The sequence below is a fragment of the Gobius niger genome (genome assembly GCF_951799975.1).
Source record: "Gobius niger genome assembly, chromosome: 1".
Lineage (NCBI taxonomy): Eukaryota > Metazoa > Chordata > Actinopteri > Gobiiformes > Gobiidae > Gobius > Gobius niger.
Genome location: NC_136852.1, coordinates 52704855 through 52726887, shown reverse-complemented (window position 1 = coordinate 52726887; position 22033 = coordinate 52704855). Strand labels below are relative to the sequence as shown.

The window sequence follows — 22033 nt, the reverse complement described above, 5'->3', positions numbered from 1 at the left end:
ATATCGTCGCGAAAGCGACGATATTGTTTTTCTCGGAAATATTATTAGGCCCGAGCGGCCTGCCGTCGCAAGGGCCTATTGTAATCGCAATCGCGATCGCAGCGCAGTGCGCACAGCGCACTGAACCTAAGTGCGCGGAGCGCACAAAAACAGCGCGAAGCGCTGTCCCCATGTCAACCGTAAACTCACCATGTAAAACAGTGACAACCCACACCGAAGGTGTGGGCCCTTTATACTTATTATTGCATTAAAATGAATGGGGGTATATAGTGTGAATGGGGGTATATAGTGGATGACGAGCGCGAAGCGCTCGTCATCCACCCAGGAACCCCACGGATGCGTGCGGATCGTTGAAAGCTTTCCAAAAATGTATAATATGATATCGTCGCGAAAGCGACGATATTGTTTTTCTCTGAAATATTATTATTCTTTCTTTCTTTCTTCTTTCTTTCTTCTTCTGCTCTTTGAGCAGGAATTTGACCCCCTGAACATAGTCGAAAACTCACCAAATTTTGCCCAAAATTCAGGTTCGGTGAAAAATTAATTAAAATGTGTGTTTCATATTGGGGAAAAAAAAAATGGCGCGACAGCGCCACCTACAAAAGTGAAAATACATTACGCCAATGGGGGAGGGGCCGAGGTAAACTTTGTCGTAGAGCGACGAGATTCGGTACAGATATTCGTCATGTGACGACAAAAAAAAAATATTATTGTGGCCACGCCCCCTGACAAACCGGAAGTCCGCCATTTTGAAAGGAGCTCCGGAGAATGCTGAGTCAGCGTTTTCGCTGACATCGCATTTTAACGAACTCCTCCTAGGGCGTTTCACCAAATGAGCTCAAAATCGCTCCAGCTCATCTCGAGATGTGGGGCATCAAAAGTTATCCAAATTTTTGGGCTAAGTTCTTCGGTTTGTTTGCGGCGAAGCCGCAATCTTTACGAAGAATTTTGCGATTCATCAAAAAAGAAAAATTGCTCCCATTTGCACAAACAAACTCCGATTAAAAATCGGAAATATACATTTTATTGACCTTTCACCCCTGGACGCAACAAATGTGAAAAAGTGACATTGGGCGCGATAGCGCCCCCTCCAGGTGCAGAAGAAAAAATGCATTAGGGGAAAAAAATTAGTTTGTCGGAAATGGATGAAATTCGGCACAAAAATAGTTGATGGCGTCCCGATCCAAAAAGCCAATGAGACCCATATCGCACTTTGTACGGTATTGCCATGGTGACGCCCGGGGCCCCCCATGTAATTCTAATGGGGCTGACACATGAATCTCACATTATGCAACATTACAGCGCGTTAGCGCCCCCTGTCAGGAGCTTGTGGACAGTGGTCATGGAAGAACGGCCCGTTAGGGCCGTCTGATGCTACATGTGAAATTAAAAAGATTATGGGCGCGCTAGCGCCCTCTGCAGGCTGGAGCCATTATTCACATGGAGAGGCTAAAAATGTAGTTTTGATGTTTACTGACAAAGATTAATGGCACATCGGGGCAATAAAATGCAGTGTGGCCACGCTGGCGCCCTTGGTAGGGTTGTGGCACGGATATATAGAGGCGCTAAAGGAGGCACGGCCCGCGAGGGCCGTTCGATGCCGCTTGCGGCTTTAATTATTCTTTCTTCTTTCTTCTTCTTCTTCTTCTTCTTTCTTTCTTCTGCTCTTTGAGCAGGAATTTGACCCCCTGAACATTGTCGAAAACTCACCAAACTTTGCCCAAAATTCAATTTTGGTGAAAAATTAATTTAAATATGTGTTTTATTTTGGGGGGAAAAAAAATGGCGCGACAGCGCCACCTACAAAAGTCAAAATACATTACGCCAATGGGGGAGGGGCCGAAGTAAACTTTGTCGTAGAGCGACGAGATTCGGTACAGACATTCGTCATGTGACGCCAAAAAAAATTTTTTATTGTGGCCACGCCCCCTGACAAACCGGAAGTCCACCATTTTGAAAGGAAGACCGGAGAATGCTGAGTCAGCGTTTTCGCTGACTTCGCATTTTAACGAACTCCTCCTAGGGTGTTTGACCAAATGAGCTCAAAATCGCTCCAGCTCATCTCGAGATGTGGGGCATCAAAAGTTATCCAAATTTTTCAGCTAAGTTTTACGGTTTGTTTGCGGCGAAGCCGCAATCTTTCCGAAGTATTTTGCGATTCATCAAAAACGAAAAATTGCTCCCATTTGCGCAAACAAACTCCAATTAAAAATCGGAAATATACATTTTGTTGACCTTTCACCCCTGGACACAACAAATGTGAAAAAGTGAAATTGGGCGCGATAGCGCCCCCTCCAGGTGCAAACGAAAAAATGCATTATGGGAAAAAAATTAGTTTGTCGGAAATGGATGAAATTCGGCACAAAAATAGTTGATGGCATCCCGATCCAAAAAGCCAATGAGACCCATATCGTATTTTGTACGGTGTTGCCATGGTGAAAAAAAAAAAAATTGCGTCTCTGGAGGCGGGACCAACCGGGGCCAACGTCAACTTTGTCGTAGAGCAACGAAATTCGGTACAGACATTCGTCATGTGACGACAAACAAAAAATATTATTGTGGCCACGCACCCTGACAAACCGGAAGTCCGCCATTTTGACAGGAAGTCTGGAGAATGCTGAGTCAGCGTTTTTGCTGACGTCTCATTTTAACGAACTCCTCCTAGGGCGTTTGACCAAATGAGCTCAAAATCGCTCCAGCTCATCTCGAGATGTGGGGCATCAAAAGTTATCCAAATTTTTTGGCTAACTTTTACGGTTTGTTTGCGGCGAAGCCGCAATCTTTACGAAGTATTTTGCGATTCATCAGAAACTGAAAATCGCTCCCATTCGCGCAAACAAACTCCGATTAAAAATCGGAAATATACATTTTGTTGACCTTTCACCCCTGGACACAACAAATGTGAAAAAGTTACACTGGGCGCGATAGCGCCCCCTCCAGGTGCAGAAGAAATATTGCATTATGGGAAAAAAATTAGTTTGTCGGAAATGGATGAAATTCGGTACAAAAATAGTTGATGGCATCCCGATCCAAAAAGCCAATGAGACGCCTATCGTACTTTGTACGGTGTTGCCATGGTGACGTCCGGGGCCCCCCATGTTATTGTAATGGGCTGACACATAAATATCACCTTATGCAACATTACAGCGCGTTAGCGCCACCTGTCAGGAGCTTGTGGACAGTGGTCATGGAAGTACGGCCCGTCAGGGGCGTCTGATGCTACTTGTGAAATGAAAAAGATTACGGGCGCGCTAGCGCCCTCTGCAGGCTGGAGCCATTGTTCACATGGAGAGGCTAAAAATGTAGCTGAGACGTTTACGCACAAAGATTAATGGCACATCAGGGCAATAAAATGTAGTTCGTTCACGCTGGCGCCTTAGGTACGGTTATATAGAGGCGCTAAAGGAGGCACGGCCCGCGAGGGCCGTTCGATGCCGCTTGCGGCTTTAATTCTTTCTTCTTTCTTCTTCTTCTTTCTTCTTTCTTCTGCTCTTTGAGCAGGAATTTGACCCCCTGAACATTGTCGAAAACTCACCAAACTTTGCCCAAAATTCAGGTCCGGCGAAAAATTAATTAAAATGTGTGTTTCATATTGGGGAAAAAAAAAATGGCGCGACAGCGCCACCTACAAAAATCAAAATACATTACGCCAATGGGGGAGGGGCCGAAGTAAACTTTGTCGTAGAGCGACGAGATTCGGTACAGATATTCGTCATGTGACGAAAAAAAATATATATTATTGTGGCCACGCCCCCTGACAAACCGGAAGTCCGCCATATTGACAGGAAGCCCGGAGATTGCTGAGTCAGCGTTTTCGCTGACGTCGCATTTTAACGAACTCCTCCTAGGGCGTTTGACCAAATGAGCTCAAAATCGCTCCAGCTCATCTCGAGATGTGGGGCATCAAAAGTTATCCAAATTTTTTGTTTATGTTTTACGGTTTGTTTGCGGCGAAGCCGCAATCTTTCCGAAGTATTTTGCGATTCATCAAAAACTAAAAATAGCTCCCATTCGCACAAACAAACTCCGATTAAAAATCGGAAATATACATTTTATTGAACTTTCACCCCTGGACGCAGCAAATGCGAATTAGTAACATTGGGCGCGATAGCGCCCCCTCCAGGTGCAGAAGAAAAAATGCATTATGGGAAAAAAATTAGTTTGTCGGAAATGTATGAAATTCGGTACAAAAATAGTTGATGGCGTCCCGATCCAAAAAGCCAATGAGACCCATATCGTATTTTGTACGGTGTTGCCATGGTGAATCAAAATACATTGCGTCTATGGAGGCGGGACCAACCGGGGCCAACGTCAACTTTGTCATAGGGCGACGAGATTCTGTACAGATATTCGTCATTTGACGACAAACAAAAAATATTATTGTGGCCACGCCCCCTGACAAACCGGAAGTCCGCCATTTTGACAGGAAATCTGGAAAATGCTGAGTCAGCGTTTTCGCTGACGTCGCATTTTAACGAACTCCTCCTAGGGCGTTTCACCAAATGAGCTAAAAATCGCTCCAGCTCATCTCGAGATGTGGGGCATCAAAAGTTATCCAAATTTTTTGGCTATGTTTTACGGTTTGTTTGCGGCGAAGCCGCAATCTTTCCGAAGTATTTTGCGATTCATCAAAAACTAAAAATCGCTCCCATTCGCACAAACAAACTCCGATTAAAAATCGGATATATACATTTTATTGACCTTTCACCCCTGGACACAACAAATGTGAAAAAGTGACACTGGGCGCAATAGCGCCCACTCCAGGTGCAGAAGAAAAATTGCATTATGGGAAAAAAATTAGTTTGTCGGAAATGGATAAAATTTGGCACAAAAATAGTTGATGGCGTCCCGATCCAAAAAGCCAATGAGACCCATATCGTATTTTGTACGGTGTTGCTATGGTGACGCCCAGGGCTTCCCATGTTATTATAATGGGGCTGCCACATGAATCACACTATACACAATTACAGCGCGTTAGCGCCCCCTGTCAGGAGCTTGTGGACAGTGGTCATGGAAGAACGGCCCGTTAGGGCCGTCTGATGCTACATGTGAAATTAAAAAGATTACGGGGGCGCTAGCGCCCTCTGCAGGCTGGAGCCATTGCTTACATGGAGGGGCTAAAAATGTAGCTTAGATGTTTACTCACAACGATTAATGGCATATGAGGGCAATAAAAAGCAGTGTGGCCACGCTGGCTTTCTCGGTAGAGCTATGGCGTGGATAGATAGAGGCGCTAAAGGAGGCACGGCCCGCGAGGGCCGTTCGATGCCGCTTGCGGCTTTAATTTATTATTGCTATTGTTATTATTAGATACAGTATAATGACAGTGTGGATGACAGTAGTTGTAACATTACTGTTGATGATGACAATGATAACACTTGTTGTTGCCTCCATTTTCATTACACACACACACAAACACGCACACACGCACGCACTCTCACGCACGCACACACACACACATACGCACGCACACACACACACACAACCACACACGCACGCGCACACACGCACGCACGCCCACACTACACACACACACACAAACACACACGCACGCGCGCACACAGCCTAAATCCTTAGTTTTTTTGTTCAGTGCCACTTGCGATCTGTTGTCTGTTGTTTTTGCTGTTTTGTAATGTCTCACTTGTCTGCATGTAATTGTCTTATAATTCACAATAAATAAATAAATAAATAAATAAGGCACTCTCATTTAGGCCCCTGTTGTGTGCGCTTTAACGTTTTTTTGTAATAGTCATAGATTTTGAAAACATGCTATCTTCATATTTGAATAATATGGGCCAGTATGTGTGAAGCCATGTGTGCTGAACATGTGGTTGTCCGTGTGTTCTGGACATGTCAAACAGAGGGTGCCAGGCTTGACCCAGGACTGCAGCTGTAACTCACTACCCAAAGGAAGTGTCTGATGGAGGGGGAGGTCTTGGTCACCAGCTGCTCCTCTGCCTTGATGAAGCAAGAGACGATGGAAGGTTTGTTTAAAGATAAGATAGAATGATATCAACAATTTCATAATGGAGAAATTCGCTTGGCAGCAATTACATGCGAGATAATAGCACAATATGGTTTAAACATTGGTTTGGAGATTATCCAATGTCAAGCACAACATAAATGTATCCCGTTGACTTGATGGGAGATCTGGGGTGGCCTTCCCTAAGATTGAAATGCCAATGTTATCACTTTAACAGACTTCTAGATCTCTTGTGTAATCATTTAGGGAAGCAAAGGATCCTTGCTGTAGGGGCCACATTTAGCCTCCAGGCCTGGTGTTTCTTTTACCTTGTTTTAGCTTTGGGAGGTCCATCGTGATGCAGCTGTTAGGACTCTTGTCTCACAGCAAGAAGATCCTGGGTTCAGTTATCGGACCAGGACCGGGGGGAGCCTTTATGTGTGTAGTTTGCATGTCATCCCCATGCCATGTAATATTCAGAAAAGTGCTGCTGTGTTTGGCGAATAGGTCATAACAATAAGAAATCTTTAAACTAAAAACAACAAGAATATGTAAACTGTAAGGATGCTCCTCTGTTGACAGAAATGTCACTGTCATTTAAAGTGCATATGACACATCAGACACACATCAGGCTATAGTTAACACAGTTATATTTAAGATTTTGCAATAACCTTTACCCAATTTGTGTTAGTTTGACATTTTTTGTGATGTTTATTGTTTCATTTCCTTTTTGGACAGGCAGCAAGTGACAGAGAGGTAAACATGTTTACCTGAGAAATGAGTGAGTCAGAATCCTATAGAACTATCCCTCTATCTATGTCAAAAACTACCGTGGGAGGAAAAAGTATGGAATTTCTCCTGTGAATGTTTGGCCAATAAAAATATGACAACATGTAATTGTTTGGGTGGTATTAGTTCAAGCAGACACTGTTTACTCATTCTTGTGATTTTAATAAAGATAAGACCACATTTTATGACCAATTTAGGCAGAAATGTACTGTAAGTAATTCCAAAAGGTTCACATACTGTTTCCTCCCACTGTATACTAATAATAACTCGTCTGCATTAAATTGCTGCTTCATTGAAATATAACTATGATTATTACCTACAACAGATGTCATCCATTTAACTAAGTCATAACGACAAAAGGACTAAAACCTGTCATATAAGTAAGTAAGTATATGACACATAGTTTTAGAAACTAGAAGGTCTTGGCTTTCAAATGAGGTAACACACTGGCATATAGACTATCAATTCGCTTTGGGATTTGGATATGCATAAAAAAAAAACCTCTAAACCTAACCCAAAAATGGCAGATAACAGATTAATAACTGGACAGAGGAATAATTGACAGTACAAAAATACTATCTGTATCTTGTTTAACGGTCACTCTCCTGCTATGTACCGACCCTCCCGCAGTGGAAGTATTCAAAGAGGAAAGTATCTGTTCCCTCTTTACCTCCTGTGCTCCTCGAGCTGTAAGGCCCAACAGGTTACAGCTAATTATCCTCCAGAGAGATCCTGGAGGAAAAACCAATGCGCTGATGCAAAAGGACACTGCACTATTACCTAAGATGCTCCCAAGCCATGTGCTAATGAGGGAGCCTCCTAGTCTCCAGTTTAGCCCTATAAACTCCGACTTTTCACATTTTCAAAGCGTAAATTGCTTAATCCTAATTACACTGATCGTTAATATAAGTGCGCTCTAAGGTTAATCCTGTTATCCATATAAAATGCCACAATGAGTTTCTTGCACACGTTTGAAAGCACAAATCTGTTTAGCGTCGGCGCGTGGGATGTTTTATTTGTCTGGAAAAAGGAAAGTTAATCTTGGTTGAGACATTTTATCTCAATGTCTGACTGTCCAATCGCTTACAAAAGGAGAATACTTTCAAAACACTCAATGTGCATCCAAGAAAATGCTGCGTTTTTTTTTTTTTTAAGTGATGTATTGGTTTCATAGCAACTAAAGGCAGGAAGAAATCATTTATTTTAATGGCAAAAGTTCTTTCAAAAACTCACACCCCGTAGGTCTAATCGGGTCTAATCCATCTTACTTGTTAAAGCATGAATAGTAAGAAGAAATAAGACACTTTAAGACTTAAAAGAGATTAACGGTCCAAAAGAATGTCATAGTTTCAAGAGTGTAATTCTCAACTGGGGGGTCACGACCACAAACGAGCAGGTCAAATGATCTGAGGTTGTTGTAATTATATGAAATTATGAATTAAGTGTTTAGAGTTCACTGGAAATTGTCAAGTTCAACATTAGAAAGACGTTTTTTAAGAAATATGTAATACAGCCTATGTTAGCGGCCCTGCACCGGATTTTTACTGTAATTCAAGTTTGTTTTGTCCTCTTTCAGTGAACTTTAAAAAGCAACATTTGTAAACTAGAAATGCAATGGCTGCACCATTGCGATTGACTGCGGAATTGCGGGAAGCGAATGCAGAAATTGCATAAACTGTTCAAATTGCTTAATTTGCATAATCTAATTTGCATAAACTGGTAAAATGCAGAAAATGTCATGTTGCTGTATAAACTGCATAAAGTGGTAAAATGCATGAATGGGTTAATTTGCATAAATTATGTAAATTGCATAAACTCTTTAAAATTCAAAAGTCCTAAATGGCATAAACTTTTAAGTTTCATGAACGCTTTAAAATGCAAAGTGGTTTAATTTGCATAAATTGTTAATATTGCATAAACTTTTATATTCCATAAACTGGTCAAACTGTTGAAATGGCCTCAGTGCTTGATTGGCAGAAGCTGCACAAATGGCTGAAAGGCCTGGAGTCTCCCCATTGGCTGGATTCCCCCATACACACCAATGCAAAAATTTCAAACTCCCGTATAAAAAAACTGGAAATCTGCAGAAGGCCAATTTTTTCTCAAAACCCACAAGTTGCATAAGCTGAACATGCACAAAGTGCAGAAATTGCATAAAATGCAGAAAAAAGTGCAGAAAAGCATGGATTTGCGGCAGCCCCATTATAAGTCAATGGGAAAAATCTCCGACATTTTGGCCGATTGCGGAAAAACCGTAAGTTGCAGAAGTCCCAAAAGTAATAGCACCCTTCTCCTCAACATGCGGAACATTTTGATGCATAACGTGCATAAATTGCACAAAGCATGAAGGTGCTGAAAGCTCTAGAAAATCGGGAAAAAGATGGAAGAGGAATAATAATAAAGAACATGAAAACCAATAATTGACTGCGGAAGAATTCCGCAGTCAATCAATAAAGATAAACTATATGTGCATCTACTTTAAAGCATTTTTATTGATCATGAACTGGAGGCTAGCATTATTGTGAAAGTAGAGCTCTACATTGCTGCCATAAAGTTGTGAAACTTGCTTCTAAACTGTGTTGGGGAGAATACTTTGGGATTGTATTTAGTTACAGAATACTGAATACTTTTCTTAAAATGTATTTTGTAACGTATTCTTTCAGAGTACTGTGTTCTGAACACTTTTACGTTGATTTTTCATCATATTCATGCCTAACTGCAGCTTATTATCAATAACATGTTGGCTAAACTTGTTACATGCTTATAGGAACTTATTCACTATCAATTCGGAACAAAACAAAAAAAACACAACACACCGCCTTTGCTCTGCCCGATCCCGTCAGACCTGGGAAGCCAAGCAGGGAAGGGCCTGGCCGGACTTGGATGGGAGACCATTTGGGAACACCAGGAAGCCTAGCGAATGTAGTGCGTGAGTGAGGGGTTGGTGGTGGTCGCAGGGGCCGATGGCGCAGACTGGTTGCCTCGCTTCCGTCAGTCTACCCCAGGGCAGCTGTGGCTACAATAGTAGCTTACCACCACCGAGTATGGAGGGAACGAATAGTGCAATGTAAAGCGTCTTTGAGTGTCTAGAAAAGCGCTATATAAAACCAACGTATTATTATTATTATTAACATGGAGCTAAACTTTTCCCCAGCTGTTTTGACCTTCTGTATTTTAAACATCCTCAAATGAAAGTGTAACTGTACCTGAATACAGAGCCTGTACCTGATTGCACTGTAGCGTTTGTGCTTCAAAGCAAGAAGTTCCCGGGTTCGATTCCCACCTAGACCGGGCCTTTCTGTGCGGAGTTAACGTGTTCTCCCCGTGTCGGCGTGGGTTTCCTCCGGTTTCCTCTAAACCCTGTACAATAGGTGAATCCTCCAGCCAGGTGATACTGACCATCGGCCTGGCACATCTGGAGATGAGACCTTACCGGTTGCCCCAGCGTCTACGGGGACAATAAAAGTTCACCTTACCTTGCCTTTAAACTGACTCTGAATCATGGTAAATTTTGTATGAGGCTGTGCATGTTGGTAGTTATATGTGCATCACATTATGACCAAACTAAAATGGAATATTTTGATCTACAAATTAAAAATGCTTTCTTGCCTTTTTGCCTTTATTCAATTTATTTGGCCATTCCTATTCTCATACGGCATCAATTTCAAACCTCACTTCAAGCTGATCTTCCAATCAAGCAGCTTACCCCGATCATGAAGCTATCTCAAGACCTGGAGGGTCCTCGGGCGTAAGTGGTCAGCCACACTGCTCCGGCAGGCTGCTGTTGCACCGAAAAACCAGTCAAATGAAATGGAAAAAGTCCCAAATGTACATCAAAATACCAATGTGTGTTGAATTCATGATGCAATCCAGAGTGAATAACAGCGTATCAACAGATAACTTTAGTGTGCTCGTGTTTCAAAGACATAGCCTTTAGCTGCTGCTCTTTGCCAGTGCTTGGAGTGGACCCAGTCATCGGTGCTGTGTATAGTGCTTTTAGCCTGAAGGACCCCAGTAGAAACCCCTGAGGTAGCTGTAACCAGGCAACTAAGGCAGCCCGCATTTTCTAATCAAAGAAAATTGAGGGTCAGTCTCAGAGGCCACAATCTAAATTATCTTAGCATTTCTACCCACATATGTGCCCCAGTCTACTCAGGGGAGGAGAGGAAAGGACATATACCTGGCATTCACATCGCCCCTATACATCGAAAACAAAAGAAGTTGGGCCAATGCAATAGTTCGCAAGCCTCACACACACATCTGTAATAGACTACTGAAAAACAAGACTAAACAATTGGGACAGTAAGAGGCTGTCAAAAAAATATAGACAAAAGGGTGGCAATCCATGGGCCGGATGTTCAAGGTTCTATCCCAGCTCTGACCAGTACAAATGTTGTTGTGCCCTTGGACAACACACTTCACTCACGTTGCTTTCTGTGGCACTTTAGGTGGTTATTCAAATGTAATGTTCTGACCAGATTGCGCAACAACATTGTACCAACGACTGGTTTTGCTCAGAGGTTCTCACACTTTTCACACCATCTCATAAAATATTTGAGCTTCCAAGCACCACCAGAATAAATCGCAGGTACAAACAGGGTTTTGAAAAGATCTATATTGGACTAAACAAAGTCAAAACTGCCTAAACACCAAACATCAGTGCATTGCTAAAAGGATAAAGTGTACAATTGCAGACGACCCTGAGAACCACCTGGAAAAGTATACCACAATGTAGTTTAGCCTTTGAATAAATCTCACATCTTATCTTATATTATGAACAGAACACGATTATGCTATGAGTGAGCGAACAGTGAGTCAACCTCGAACTCCAACGAGTTACTATCAAATCATATAATGGGCTGAGCTCAAATGGATCCTATAGGAAGACAAGACGTAGATTGAGCTGCCCTTGTGTCTGACCCTGAATTCACAGTAATATTGATCAGGACGGCTCTGTGTAACCTTTTCTGACAGACAGGAGCCGACATGTACAGCGCTTGAGCATGTTATAGAGTGTGTTGCGTAAAACTCAGATGATGTGGTGCAATTGACCATCTTTGCATCTTTGTTACATTTCTATGCTACAGTCTGAAATGAAAAAAAGTGCTTGTGGTGAATGGGCCTAACTAGAATGACTAGCGCTTTTCCCAATTAGGATTGTGCTCAACAGCACCTCTCACAAATATTTCCAAACCCCTGCAGAGGGGAAATAATAATAGGGAAAGCTTTCGGGCAATAGTCTTCAATGACATGAATCTTAAAAAGATAGCAAGACAGGGGAGGCTAAGGGATATTGTGTGCTTTGAGCTGCTCCGTAGCTTCTGTATGAGAATTTAATTTCCAACAACAGCTTGGGGGGAATCTCTGGCCAACAATTTTGTTCAAGTTGTTCCTGTGATTGAGAGAGAGAGAGAGAGAGAGAGAGAGAGAGAGAGAGAGAGAGAGATAGCTGATTTGAAAATCTGTCGAAATTAAAAATTCGGAAAGATAATGAGCGATGCTATCTCTTCTGGCCCGAGTCCCGGGACGAGAGGTGAGAGACTGGACATGTGGACCTTTACTCCTTTTTTTTCGCAGGACTAGCGGCTCTTCACATTCAATACAGAGTGTGTGTCAAGTGCTGTACCTCCGGCATCCTTTGTCCTCAATAAAGAGCACCGCTTCCTGATTTAGAGCAAGTTCAGGGGGACATAGGGAGAGGAGAGGGGTAGCGGTGCTTTCAAATGCTCATTTAGGGCTGCGGCGAAGGGAGCAAGGAGTCAATTAGTGGAGAGAGCTTGTCCGGAAAGCTGCTCACTGCTTTCCTTTATTCTTTCTTTCGATACAATATTAAGAATACACAAACTTGTGTCAGACCAATGCGATTGCAGGTGGAAGCAGAGGGAATGGAGAGAGTTCAGCTTTCTGACAGCCTGGTGGATGCAGTTGTTCAGTCAGCTGGACCTGGTCCTTAACTCCGCAGTCCCCTCCCTGAAAGCAGCATGGAGTTCAGTTACCAGGGAGGGGCTGGGACTAGAGAGTGGGGCATGTTCTCAGCACGTCTCATTGGGGGGAAAGCCTCGGGGAAGACCTTAGACACGCTGGGGTGCCGTCTGTCTGCGGGCAAGCGGCATGGGAAGAGCTGGAGGAAAGTCTGGGGATCTCAGCTCAAAATGCTGCCTCTACAATCCAACCCTGATGGCAGATACAAAAACAGATGTACATTTGTGTGGCTGTTATATTAAAAGCTATCAATAGGCTTTTGAGAAAACTAATTATCTAACTGAAATGTCTTGGCTAATTAAACTGTTGATTGCACAAACACATAGTGACAGTAGCATTTGAAAAAAAGATAATGTCAAGCTTTGATGGTGACTCTTCATTACTGCAACATTATAAACAATCACTCACCCTCTATTTTGCTGACAGGAAATCCCCCTCAGAATAAATATTTAGCAAGGTGCTTCTTCGGTGTTTGCAACACAAACACTGATTAATTTAAACATGTCTAAAACAGGCTCTGTACCCCCTGAATATTGTGCAATGACACGCCATTGTGGTTATCACAGGGTTAAATCAATGAGCGCTTTCTCTCCTGTCATTTTCACTAACACTTCAACATGTTTTAACCTGTGGAGGATATGGACTGGACACAAATGACGCTGTTTGTGGTCTTTGAGCTCCAATTAGTGAGGAATAAGTATGTTAAGCCTCTGACAGTGATGAAAATGCAGAGCCTATTAGCTGACCTATAGCTACAAAATCAATAGGCCCCCGTGGAAAGTGGAGCATTTGCTTGACCACTATTATGTCATACCACAGTTAACACATCAATATCTCTTTCAAAGTCAATGCCGTTCAAACGAGTGGACCTTTTCTGTCTTTATTTTCAATTATTGAAGTCTTATTGTGCAACATTTCATCCAATAAAATGCAAGTACTGATTTTATTGATGGCCATTATATTAGTAAGAAGACGTTTTGTTTATGCAATTTTGATCTCTATTCCCAAGATAATTTTGGAACTTCTGACAAATCCTTTGTTTACCATGTTTACGGGTTTCGAATTAGCCCCCTTTTGGAATAGGCTATATAGTTTTTTCAAATATTGACACAAAAACAGTACTTCACATAAAAATAAAAGGACAAAACAGTGGCAGTTTAGCCTGCTCTATAGACCAGGGGGTAGGGGGACAGTATTTTTCAAAATTCATAACAATGAATTTGATGTAGTTTTGATTTAAAGCAGTATATTTTAGTTAATCAACCCAAAAATCAAAACATGCTACCACTAATCCTAACATTAAAGCAGAACTAAGTAACTCATGCCCCTAGAGGCCATAAGTTACCATTACTAATTAATTGTCCGTGAGAGTAAATACTACGCTGACAGAAAAGACAAAGGGAGAGAGGGATATTGTATATTGTGCCACACTCAAACTTGGCTGTAAACACTGTTAAAGTGGCGCTAGCCGCAGCTTCTTCTTCATGATTCTAATAGTTATTGTGGCCATACCGCCTTTGCTCTTGTAAGCTAAGCAGGGAAGGGCCTGGCAGGACTTGGATGGGAGACCGTTTGGGAACACCACGGAGCCTAGCGAATGTAGTGCGTGAGTGAGTGGTTGGTGGTGGTCGGAGGGGCCGATGGCGCAGACTGGTTGCCTCGCTTCTGTCAGTCTACCCCAGGACAGCTGTGGCTACAATAGTAGCTTGCCACCACCGAGTGTGGAGTGAACGAATATTGCAATGTAAAGCGTCTTTGAGTGTCCAGAAAAGCGCTATATAAAACCAATGCATTATTATTAGTGTCTCCGACCTGGTGCAGAGAAAGTTGCAAGTGGTTTTCTGGCCAGAGACACCAGGGGGAGAGAAAAGGCCCCCCAATCATCCCATTAACACTTGTATTACCCCTCAGAGGGACTACGAAAAGGATTTATTAAGGTAAACAAGTTAGTTCTTTTTTAATAAATATGATATTAAATGTCGTGCCCCTGAATTTATTATAAATACTCATTTTATGGGTTTTTTGGTGATTTTGTGATTCACGGCCCGAAAAGTTTGGAAACTCCTGCTACAGACCTTAGTCTAACACAGGGCTTCATTAAGGTTTTAATCAGAACTAAGAAGTCTCCTAAATAAATTAGCGGCAGTCCACAGCCTCCAAAACTTCAACAGTTTGTTAATCATTAATATACACGGAAATGTTTTAGTAATTATGTATTTTATGGCAGTGGTGCTGACAAAACAAAGCACATCCAGAACTTCATTCATAAAGATATAATAAAACTTTAATACATGACAGAAATGAAAGTGACAACAACAACCCTAAGTCCTTTCCTCTTCTATGCTACACAATGCATTTTACTGTCACAGATGTATAACTGCGCCATTTACAATTCATTGTCAAAGTCCATATGTACTCAATCCCATAGTATTATATACAGTGGAAGAAGTCCTTTGCTGCCACTTGTTTTATGGCACTTCACGATTTGCGGTGGTCATGTTTTTATGAAAAAAACTACAGGCACAGGCACGATACAATATCCAATGTTAAAAATAGATAACATAAAAATAGGCTTTCAAATGTCCATCATCAAAACATTATTGTTTGTGGTAGTTTTCAGTAATAAGACCAGCGTTTGATGAAGCAAATAAATTGCCTGGCATGAACGCCTGGGGCCACATTTGCAGCTCTAATGTTCTTCCAGGCGGTTGTGTAATAAGCTGCCAATAATCATTAACACGTCATGGTTTGCAATCCATTTTCATTTTCACCACTACAGACATCTTGGGCAAATTAGGCAAGAAACAGCTGGTCCCGCTCTTGAAAGATTGACATCCAACACCTCCAGCAAAGTTTACATGGATAGATTACAAACAGTTCTCTTTTTGAGAGTGGTAAAACTTCTGCAGCCTCGCCAGGCATCTTGAGTTGACCCTAATTCTCCGCTTTGACCATCATTTTGTTATGTTCTGCCTCGTCTGAAATAGAGGCCAAAGGTTAAGTGTCTCCAGCCTGCTCCCGAAGGACCGCAAACTGTGAGCTTTGTTACTTTGTAAATGTCACACTCGTGCGCAGCCAAGCGAGAAAAAGCTTTAAAAGAAGACTGGGGTTTCAAAAGGCCCCAAACTAACTTCTTTTGGATGAATGAAAAGGCTTTAGGTATTAGCAGAGGTGGACCCATTGCTAAACATTGTCCCCTTGGTGACCTCTGTAACGGTTGAAAGAGGCACGCTCTCGTATCTCTCGCTCACCGTCCAGCAGCGGCATCTCAAAATGGTGGACTTGAGCTGCTTTTGGAAGTTGCTATTGAGGAAACCGTATATGATGGGGTTGACGCAGGTCGATGTCATGGCGGCCAGGTGGCAGAAGGAGAAGATCATATCGTGGCTACAGGTGGGGAGAGCCTCGTGATTCCAGTCAAAAATCGTGTTGAAGATGTTGAGGGGCAGCCAGGAGAGCGCAAACGCTACCACGATGGCCGTTAGCATGATGTTAATCCGCGTGGCGCTTTTGTGTTTCCGCTGCGTGCTGTTCCCGCTCCGCTCCACCATCTCCTTCCTCCTCCGCAGGCGGAAGTAGATGTGCAAGTAGCATACCATTATGAGCAGGATGGGCAGGAAGTACTGGAAGACAACCATGGAGGTCGTATAGGCGCGGCGCACTGCTATTGAGGGCCACATTTCCATGCAGATGAGCTGATCGCTGACCGGGAAAGGGACGCTTAGGTTTTGGAAAGGCAACGTCAGGACGTGGTATGAAAAAAAAGGCACGGAAATCAAACAAGCCACCACCCAAGTGACGCCGACCGCCAGGTAGGACTGCGCCACCGTGGGCTTCCAACCCGTGGGGTGGACTATCAGCTGGTAGCGCTCGAACGCGATAAGAACGAGGGAGAAGATGGAGACAGAGATCGAGACGCATTGGACAAAAGGGGTGAGCTTGCAAAGGGCGCTGCCTAAAATCCAGTGGTCCATCAGCGTGTAGATGATCGTGACAGGCAGGCACACGATACACATGAGAATATCTGAGCAGGAAAGGTTGGCGATGAGGATGTTGGTGACGTTCCGCATCTCCTTGTGCCGCGTGATCACAAAAACAAGGCATGAGTTCCCTATGAGGCCCACAGCCAGGACCACGCTGTAGGCAATGATCAGGAAAGTGGTGCCGCTGATGGACAGGGAGCAGTCGTCAGCAGAGAAGGCCAGGTCTCTCCACAGAGCGTGGTTGTAGAAGGACTGGAGCTCCATGTTATTACTTCAAAAAGCAGGGTCTAATTAAACCGATTTGTTGTGTCACACTCGTTGTAATTGCCTCATGAATTTGATGATGTTCTTTAGAGGCGGTCTGAGCTTGTTCTTAATCTTCAGCTCTCTTCATTCCTTCAGCCTCTGGAAGATACAAAACAGAATCACATAACCTCGACAGTTTGAGAAAAGGTTCAAGGCGCTATACCTGATTTTTTTTTTTTTTCTAGTAGAGGAACAAATTTAGTTTTGTCCTCCTTTAATAAATTGTAAACAGAGACACATGTGGGGAAAATACTGTCCATGACTACAAAGCATTTGTATCATTTTCAGTAACTCTCAGGCTAGTATTCTTGCATTTCTGTGGCAATGACCCTAAAAAGTGATCCTTCAATTGAGAAATGTACCAATGAAAGAATCAGAATATTACAAATGCTAGAAAAGCTAGGACTGAATGTGGCTCTTTGTCATTTCACTACAAGTTATTAACTCTGTTTTAATTGTGACAAATCAATATCAGGAATGAGTTTGGCACAAAACTAACATGTGAATTTATGGCTTCCTCTTTCATTGTTGATAATTAAAAAAAAAAAGGAAGTATGAATAGGGCCTTTAAGTTTATGTAAAAAAGTGAATTTGTACGTTTAAATACTGGAATAGCTGCCTTTGATTTTACAAGTTGGTGCAATTGGTCCAAAGTCAAATTGAACATGGACCAACTGTTTCTCTGTGGAAATGGGTCCTCCACATAAGGAGCAGTGGACCTCCATGATGCACTCTCCAGAGCACGTGCACGAGACCCACCCAGACACGGGAAGAACATATGAACTCCACACAGTCCTCTAGCCTTCCTGCTGTGAAGCCAGCGTGTTAATCGCTTATGCTGCCGGGTCGAATAAATTAGGGTTTGTTATGAATGTTATCGCAGGGCAACTTCCTACGGGCCACTCAGATTCTGGCTGTTGAAGTCGGTCTTTTCAGTAAAGTTGAGGACACACAGACACATGCGTAAGAAAAAAAAAGGAAGCAAAACCGCAACCTGCAAATAAAGGAACAACTTCAGTCATACACTAACATTCAAAATATCCTAATTTCAATGTGATGTCTCGGCACAGTATTTATGTTATCTAGTTGTGGGGGGTGAACAACTGTAGCAGATAACATGTTTACAGAGAATGGAACGGCAGAAGTAAAATTGCCTTCCTTTGTGAAGAAAGTAATTTCATTAGAAGCAACATGTTTTGCTTCTTTCAGAGCAAAACATGTTGCTGGATTAAACGATCTTGCTGGGGGACACGTTTTTTGTTGTTTTTTTACATTCCCATCTCCTGTACGTGTAGAGTGTCATTCTCACAATCTGTGGAGATGTTTTTTTCATATTATTTTTTTCGGCATCACCACACAAAAGGAGAATTTACCAGAATAATTACAACATGACACATAAATCCATGTGTTTCTCTGCCCTACACTTCAGTAGTTTTGACGACTATATGGGGGAGAAACGATCCACTGATGGCCCCTCACGGAGACAGCAGCCCACGTCCCGACTCCGTGGAATCGTCGTAATGGCAGGCTGATTTCCATTTCCATCACAATAACTGCAATAACGGCTGCTCCTTCACACACTCATCTCCCCCCTTTTGACAGCAGCAATTTATTCTGTTTGGTTTCGAAAAGGAAAACTCTTTGTTCGTCGCTCCTGCACTCTCAAGAACACTTTAGAGACGCATACAAGAATAACAAATTGCATAAACACAGTGCTTAAGTCGAGCAGTGTGTTTGTTTGTGAGCCTGCGTAGAGAACAGCACTGATTGACCAAATGATTTAGCCCGAGGCTTTTTCCCCCCACATACTGTATGTTTCGCGCAAACCAAAAGGATATTTACTGCATCTGTGGGGCATAGCTTTTTAATTGAAAACCAAGCAGTATGCGCAGAGAACAGTGCTTGCTCTCGGCTCTCGTATGATGCACAACTTGAATTTTAATAAAGAAAACTAGGACTGAAAGTACAAATGTCAAAATACATTCAAATCACCCAGACTTGATGCCACATGTTTATGACAAAATTAGAAATACATGAACTGATAGCTTTTTGGCAGACATTTAAAAGTACATTTATTACGGTATGTCCAATTGCGCGTGACAATAAGAGTGTGCACGTACAGAACCAAAGAAAGTGGGGTCGTGAATTACCTGAAAACGTCCTGGTACCGTCTCTTTCCCCCTCACGCGTCAGGCTATTCCACACCAGGACAGGTGCGCATGACTTGGGGTAAATCCCATCGGCGGCTGTGTCTGTCCAGAGAGGTAAAGCATCTCTTATTCATACGTGACAAGCAGTGCAGGCGCGGCAAATGAAGTACAAGAAGCTACAGCCCGTGAGCCAGTGCAACAAAGCCTCCGCGCACAGGAGAGGGAAAAAACATGATCATGGTGGATAGGGGTGTGAAACTGATAAAAGATCATAAAAAGACACACAGGAAGCACGGGGACACTTTCACTTAAGGCGGGCATTGTTTCTCACCTGAGAGCGGCTTGGTCTCCCCTCGCGCACTTTCTCCGCGCGGATCTGAGGTGAGGAGAGAAAAAGGTACAGTGAGCCGAACTGTCAGCCGCGCGAGCAGGAGTCCCAATGACAGGGAGCCGGGGTACCGCTCGCAAGACGACCTGGTGTCTCTCTCTCACTCACTCAGGCGGCGGATGGGACCGTGCGTGGAACATGTTACATAATGAACATTTCTCGCCGTGAGACGCACGCGCACCCGCCGCCGGACACGCGCCCTCTCAGACTCGAAACACGCGCGCGCGGGCTGATGAACGCGAGACACCGCGGACGGAGGGATAACTTCAATTTTAGCGCCGCACCTGCCGATGACAGGATAATGCATCACCGTGGAGAAGTGAGCCAATGATGCGCGTCTTGGCATCGTCACCCAACTATGTGGCATGAAATTAGGCCTCTCCTTATGCCGAAAAAAGCCTTTCTTCTGTTCTGTTTATAGGTAGATTGTTTTGAGCTATACGCAAACAGAACGGTCCAAACTTGAGGTCATGCACCAGACTAAAATGACATGAATTAAGCCCTCACCTTTCATAATCTGTCACACATTTCCCACGTGTCCCGTTTATTGTTTGTCTTATTGAAATGTGCTACACAAGAGGGCTATTCTTAAAACTATTATAGACCTATTGATTTTACCTGGATTAAAATAATGAGCGACAACAAAACGGAATCAGATCCAAAGTTCCACCTTAACAAACAAGCAATAAATGTCAATGTAACAACTATGAAAATATGCAATTTTGCGTTGAGTTTGGATAAAAGAAGAAACTGTTATTGGAGGAAATGGGTTAAAACATGCCAAAGATCTCCCATATAGGCCAAAATATAATCACTTCATGAATTGGCATAATGACATGACGAGTCAACTATTGGGTTCAGCTATGTCATTCGGGGTCATAAAAAGATATGGGTGGGGTTATTGGGAATATTAATTTATTTGATCAAGGCAAAGTGCATACGTTTAGTGCCTACATCCTTGAAGTTTGTGTGTACTCCCTTCCTTTAGTGATGTGGACATGCTTTATTTGACTGTTATCCTAAAGTTTCAACACCATGCAAAGGCTAGAATACAGGGCTGATCTTATTGCTAGGGTAGCGTGTTCAAACCTTGCTCAAACCAGCTCACTGATTTAGAGTTTCTTTGGCTTGTGCTTGCTGAGTAAAACCAACAATTTATTGATATCTTTACCTTCTTGAAATCTCACATTGAAGACAAAACCTTCATCAGCATCATAAAAATGTCTTCCTCTCCCAACCTCTCACCAGCGATTATTTTAGACCGTTTTTCTTTGCACCTCTTCTGCTTGTGCAACAGATTGTTAACTGCTTCTTCACACTGTCCCCACACACTCCTGCTCAGAGCTGCGACGGTCGCGCTGGGCGCTTTATTCTGCTCAAAAACAGTGTCAAACCTCTCAAGAACAGTCATTTCTGAAATACCAGCAGTGTGATTGTTAAAAAAGTCATTTGTAATTATGTCATTATCAACAGTTTGATAGGTCTGACTTGAAAAGGCTGGTACTTACCCTGTCACTCACTTGCTGATCCTCCTTCCAGGTGTTATGACATACAGTCGTCAAAAGTCAATTGTGATGGAGAAATGACAAGCTGTCGATGCTCAGACAACACAGAAATAGAGGTAGGTTAGAACTTTCAGAGGATTATTGTTACATAATCGTTTTTTATTTTCTTCTAGAAGAACACATTTCATACACAGACAGACACAGCTTGTGTACAAGACTCTCCATGGCCTAGTGCCAAAGTGTATCATGTTGGCACATGTTAGTGCCACATGAGCCATCTCAGGCCCTGAGAACCGCAGGGACAAGTCTGTTGCTGGTGCCCAGAGTCAGGACTAAACATGGCGTGTCTGCAATTCAGTTTAATGCAGCTAAAGTCAATAAAAGAAGAAAGATTCTCCCTGAAGATGTGACACAAGTGTTCCTGTATCGCTTCCTATGGCAAACTCATTGTTCCTGCAAGGTATCTGTTTACTGGCTGGACATAGCTGTTTATTGCCCTATTCCAGCCATTCCCTAACCCCCAACGAAATCTCCCAGGGCCCCAATAATAATAACTTACTCTATTTGAAAGAATGAGTTATTATTTTACAGCTAAAATTATATGAAAATGATCTACAATAGCTAAACACTGATTAACAGAGCTACATTTTAGCAAATAAATGCACATTTTCTTTCAGAATCTGTGTTTTTTCAATGTTTGTTTTGTAAACAAGCTTTGTGGTCCCCCTGCAGTGCCTCTGAGGCCCCCCAGGGGGCCCCGGACCTCACTTTGGGAACCACAGCCCTATTCCATTTATTTGCCGCCTCAGCTTGTGTACACTCCTGTCCCTGTTGGGATAGTACTGAACTACATTACTGAGCTGAGTTAACAGGGACTGCACTGGTTGCTATGGTTTTGTGTGATCTTGCTTTTATGCCTAAAAGTCAGAGCCATTTGGTTGGTGAAAGCTTAGAATATATCACTTAGC

At 42.9% G+C, this 22033-nt stretch overlaps 1 protein-coding gene across 1 annotated transcript; it reads right to left on the bottom strand.

Moving 5' to 3' along the window:
* Nucleotides 1–15031: 15031 nt before the first annotated feature.
* Nucleotides 15032–19808, bottom strand: npy8br (neuropeptide Y receptor Y8b). The gene is made up of 3 exons (XM_079577959.1): nt 19504–19808; nt 19173–19274; nt 15032–17121 (listed from the first exon to the last, which is right to left on the bottom strand). Exon 3 carries the CDS (start codon nt 16978–16980, stop codon nt 15889–15891), a length of 1092 nt encoding a protein of 363 aa, XP_079434085.1. The 5' UTR covers nt 16981–17121; nt 19173–19274; nt 19504–19808; the 3' UTR covers nt 15032–15888.
* Nucleotides 19809–22033: the final 2225 nt, after the last annotated feature.

Bases quoted from the DNA above. Each gene is read 5' to 3' on its own strand.
- npy8br (XM_079577959.1), bottom strand. From the start codon at position 16,980: ATGGAGCTCCAGTCCTTCTACAACCACGCTCTGTGGAGAGACCTGGCC.